The sequence below is a fragment of the Cyprinodon variegatus genome, unplaced genomic scaffold, assembly GCF_000732505.1.
Source record: "Cyprinodon variegatus isolate N-32 unplaced genomic scaffold, C_variegatus-1.0 Scaffold2242, whole genome shotgun sequence".
NCBI classification, from domain to species: Eukaryota; Metazoa; Chordata; class Actinopteri; order Cyprinodontiformes; family Cyprinodontidae; genus Cyprinodon; species Cyprinodon variegatus.
The window spans coordinates 11,191-16,827 of NW_015152695.1; the positions used below are offsets into that span (position 1 = coordinate 11,191).

General features: G+C 34.5%; 1 gene segment (V, D, J or C); it reads right to left on the reverse strand.

Annotated features, from left to right (window-relative positions):
* Positions 1-3,637: 3,637 nt before the first annotated feature.
* LOC107080708 overlaps positions 3,638-5,637 on the reverse strand; it is a 3,246-nt gene continuing 1,246 nt past the window's right edge. The window contains 2 exon segments of the C gene segment in view: positions 3,638-3,963; positions 4,618-4,669. Of these exon segments, the coding sequence occupies positions 3,638-3,963; positions 4,618-4,669 (378 nt within the window).

Here is a 5,637-nt window from a genome sequence, read left to right on the forward strand (position 1 = left end):
AAAAAAAAAAAAAAAAAAAAAAAAAAGCTATTAATTTACAAGCTGCAGATCATTTCACTGCATGGTAATTGATGTATAGACAGCAACCCGTCAGTGTTCAGGAGGAAACATGATGACTCCATGTGACTGACTCTGTGTGTTTGCATATGTGTCAGGGTCAGACTCTCTGCTGAAAACATCAACTCAGGATAAAACATTATAATGACTTAATTTTAAAGATTTTTATTAAATTCTACATTCTTTAAGAACAGATCATCTTTTTGCACTATTGTTATTGTCTTTCTCCAAAAGCAATCTTTCTCATTTTTGTTATTCCTTTAATTTATTTTCCAGGTTCATCAGGCGACACCATATTGACTCAGACTCCAGGATCTCGGTCTGTTGTTTTAGGACAGACTGTCTCCATCAGATGTAAAACCAACTCCAGTGTTGGCAGCTACCTCAACTGGTACCTCCAGAAGGATGGAGAGTCTCCTAAACTTTTAATCTATAGAGCTTCATCTCATCAGTTTGGAATTGCAGGTCGTTTTAGTGGAATTGGATGTAGAACTGCTTTCATTTTAACAATTAGTGGAGTTGAGGCCGAAGATGCAGGAGTTCATTACTACTACCCGTTCACACAGTGAAACAACGTTGTACAAAAACCTCCCAGACAAAGAGGAACACTAACAGAGTTCTAAATGCTCTATGACAGAAAAACTGATCAATCATCTAGTAGTAAATAGAATAAAAAGAGAGAATCCACACAAGAAATTATTTAAAGACAACTAATTTATGATGGATTTATATTGAGCCACTGTTTTTGTTTTTTTAAACTTATCCTTTTGTGAAGAGGATTGTTAAGTCCGAGAGCCGTATCTCTCATTTACAGTAGCTGTTATATAGATTAATTTATTGGTCTGTATCCCCTGAAAAAAAAAAAAATCGAATGAATGTTTAAAAAGGCATGGAGGGTGTAACAACATTAATGAACAAAATATTTTTTTTATGTAGCACCGGCAAGAATTTAAAACTGCTTCCTGCCTTGGGCCAAGAGGGCACAATCATTGTCTTTCTATAAGCTTGGTGTCAATTATTATTAATTATTATTACCTGAAAAGCAGGAATTACCTCCTAAGGTAATTATTACAAAAGCAAATGAACAAAGAAGCTACTGAAAACAGATATATATTTATGCCGCACTGTATAATTTACCTACATTTATTCATTTATTGTATTTTTGGGGAGCAATTAATTGTATGCTTATTTATTTTTGGAGCATTTATTTATTTCTGTATTTATTTTTAATTATGGCAGCATTGGTCCTCCATACTTTATGGCATAAGGAAGAAGAATCCTCTCTAATTTCTAAAAATGACCAAGGCCAAATCGTCCATGTTAAACCATGTTGAGCTAAATTGAGCAAACTGTATGAAAATGTATTTTCATGAATACCAAATTTAAAACTTTATTGACTCAACATACAACAAATGTGATGGTTTATGTTTTTTATTATGTTGAAAAAAATTGAGGATCATGAGAAGAAATAGAAGGTTCAAGAATAAAATCTGATACACATTTTACAGACAATAAACATGGCTGTAAAACACTTTAAAAAGTAGCAGNCTGTAGAACCAGTCAGAATGTCTATAGCTCTAACTATTTAGCCTGGTATCAACAGAAAGATGGACAAACTCCTAAGCTGCTCATTTATCGTGCTAGCTCTCGAGAATCAGGGACTCCAAGTCGTTTTACAGGCAGTGGATCAAACTCTGACTTCACTCTGACCATCAGTGGAGTTCAGGCTGAAGATGCTGCAGTTTACTACTGTCAGAGTTTTCACTACATCAACAGTAAGAATTTGTTCACACAGTGAGAAACAGTCGTACAAAAACCTCCCTCAGTCAGACTGAACAGAAACTCCAGCTGAATGTCACAGCAGACTCTGACACAGATCACTAAACACACACAGAGTAACTATAATTTTATCTAAATATCTTTGCTCAAAATCATATTAACATGTATTGTGCACACATGAATGTATTTCTGGTCATTTGGTGAGCTTTGAGATCAAATTTAATGTCAGATTAGATTAAAATGCAAACATTCAGGAACAAATGGGAGAAAACATTGTTGATAACTCGATGCAGATTTAACTCTCCTGCCTGAACAGAGATTCTTTGAAGAGTAAAACTTTTGTTTAAGCCTCTAATTCTGGTTCAGATAAAAGATGGCTCCAAGAGGAATTTAAATGAAAAAAACTTTAATTGGACTAAATATTTAATATAAAAACAGTTTAGTTAGAGTATAAAGCAGAATAGACTCTCTAATTGCTCATTAAATAAATTAGAAAGAGTTTAATGGACTCTACATTATTTCAGATGCAGTAGATCAAACTCTGAACACCACTGAAGTTCAAGCTGAAGATTCAGTCATGGCAGATATTTTGAACAACAATAGAAAACAATCAATAAATTAACTAATCTAGACTGAATGGAAACACAGTTGATGACTGGTAATGCCAACAGAAAGCAAACGCATGAAAACACAGCATTTTTTTATTGTTTTGTTTATAAAGATGTGGTTTGAAACCTATTTTATTTAGATATCAGATTACATTTAAAAACTATGATACTGTAGAAAGAAAAAAAGTAAATATTTTTTACCTGGATTTCTTAAAGGATCAAATATTTGATTCATTATAAAAGTCTTTCCAATACTAACTACCTCTGACACAGATAAAGATGAATAATCTGTGGTTGAACAGACCCTGAGTATCTCAGTGAATTTGCTTTCAATTAAGATGACAAAAAAATGAGGCACAGTTTTGAAAGGAAAGATTGTCTGAAAAAAAATATAACCAGAAAAAAATACTTTGATTAATTTCATGACATCATCACTAAACAGGCTTTCAGTCAATTTTACTTTTATAATTCATCAAATTATTTTTACTTTTTGTCAAAGAGTTACCTGCTTATAACGTTTTTTTACAGCATCTTGTATTTTGATTTGTTTTCATTAAATATTGAGTAACGGCAGTAATATGTAGAATATGTCTTAAAAAAATTAAGCAACATTTTTTCTTTATCTATATATAGACTTCTTTTAATATAATCTTTTTGCTGCTGTAAACACCAGAATTTCCCCATTGCGGGACAATAAAGGGATTTTGTATTCTGTTCTATTCTATTCTTTTCTGTTCTATTCTATATATATAGTTGTCTAATTAATTTGTTAACAAATTAAAATACTTGAAGATAGAAACCATAATCTAAAAAAATCTTGAACCTTTTTCCGGCCATTTTGTTGACATTTAGTTTCAACCCTAATGGGACTTCAAGGCATAAAGAAGAAGAATCCTCTCTAAGTTCTTATATGACCAAAACCTGATGTTCCACGTTGAAATAAATTGAGCAAAGCTATGAAAATGTCTTGTCACAAATACAAAATGGCGATTTGTTGCTAATTTCAACCTTTATTGCCTCCACATACAACAGATGTGATGGTTTATTTTTTTATTATGTTGAACAAATTGAGAAGTTTGAGAAGAAATAGAAGGTTAAGTAATTGGAATCTCATACACATTTTGCATACAATACACTTGGCTGTAAAACACTTTAAAAAGTAGCAGATTGAAAAAAAAGAACAAGTCAGGTTGTCACTGGAAACACTGGTCTCTCCTCAGTGTCTCTGTAACTGCAGACTGGGAGCCCTGGGTGGCCTCACAGGTCACAGAGCCCACCTTCCTCCACTGGTCTGCAGGGAGCCTTAGGGTGCTGCTCCAGCTGTAGAGGCCGTCCTTCTGCAGCACTCCTCGGCTCTTGTTCTCCTCCCAGCTGCTGCTGCTGCTGCCGTCCACCTTCCAGGACAGACTCCAGTCTGAGGGGAAGCCCTTGTTGGCCAGACACATGAGGGTGGCCTTCCCCTGCTGCAGCTCCTCACTGGAGGGGGGCAGCACTGTCAGGGTGGGACGGGCATTTTCCACTATAGAGAAAAAAAAACATATTGAAGAGTCCAGATAAAAGTCCTTGAAGTTCATTTCCTGCCTGCTACTTTGTTACTATGGAAACACATCTGCATCACTGCTCAACCAGAGCAACAGACAGGTTTCAGTACCGCATATTACAACTGACATTTCTTCTTAAAATTTCTGATTGATGTGAAATTAAACTTTCCTTGTTTTATTGTTGCTTTAACAAGCTGTGCTTTTACCTAAATGTCTCTCACTAAACTAATTTTCACAATGATTTTTTATTTCCGTATCGTCAATGTTTACAAAAAAGGGACAGTTCAGACATTCTTAGTTCAAAAGCTGTTATCAACGACTCAGAGAAAATATGAGCCAAGGAAAGCACTCACAGTGACATTGATATTATGGGTTTACATATATCGCACTCTGCTTCCAAAAGTAAATGAAACATTTTTCATGAGACAAAATTCAAAGCTTTTTCAATGCTTCTTCTTTCAAAAACAAACAAGAAATAAATAAAACTAGCAGCTTAATTTACTACTGACTAAATTATTATAACATTTTTTAATTAACTAAATTAAAAAATAAATGAGTTTCCCATCAAAGTAAAAAAATTAAAACATAAAATTGCAGAGAAGATTGATTTAAATTAGATTAGTTGTACTTACAGTTAACAGTCAGTCTGGTTCCTCCACCGAACGTGTACCACAGTGATACAAACTGATGGAGCCGTCGTACAAAAACCTCTGACTGTTAAAGACACGGCTCTCTGACTCTGACACAAACAAATCAATGAGGATGAGAAGATTTATAAAAGATAACAAGAATAGTTAAATCTTGCTCATTAATCAAAGAAATATTTTTTATGATCAGTTTAAGTTATTTATTGTGTTGATTCTCTCATTTTATTGTTTATTAGCAGATGACTGATCAGTTTTTCTGTCATCAAACATTTAGATCTCTGTTAATGTCTCTTATATCTTTTGTGAACCTCATCTGACAAACACTTTTAGAAACTGTAGCGGTGCATTTAGTTAAACCCAGTGTAATGTGGACGGCATCAAGCACCGTTTATTGATCCTGCAGCAGATTGGAGCAAAGCATCGACCTTTTAGAAATGCTAATAAAGAGGTTTTCTGGAAGGCAGATATTACGTTTAACTTGGGATCGTTTCTGCAGATGACTGTCAGCATATGGAAAATGTATACATTTATACGATGAGGTTAAACTCCACAGTTTTTTAAAAGCCAGAAGATTATGTTTTAATATAGAATGAAAACATAGTGAGCTCTAATCATTATTGATCCTCTAACATTTTTCATTATTGAACAGCGGTGATAACCAAACAGGCCTGTGCAGAGCCTGGGTTTATTACAAGAACTCCTACAGTATGACACAATGTAACACACATGGATCATAGAATGAATTAAGGTGTACAAGATCAACAGCGCTCTGAGAACGTTCACTGAAAACTCCTTGGGGCTGTGGAAAAAACCACACTTGAGGCCAACTTTAAGCCAATTGCAAAACTCTCCATCACATGTGGAATATACCAATTAGATGCTCTGTAACTCTTGCTGTTCTGTATAGGCCTGAACCCACTCAGCCAAATGATGAACAACACTGGCTATGGATACCGATTCATAAATAGGGCCACTATCAGCCACTTCCTGTACATGGATTACATC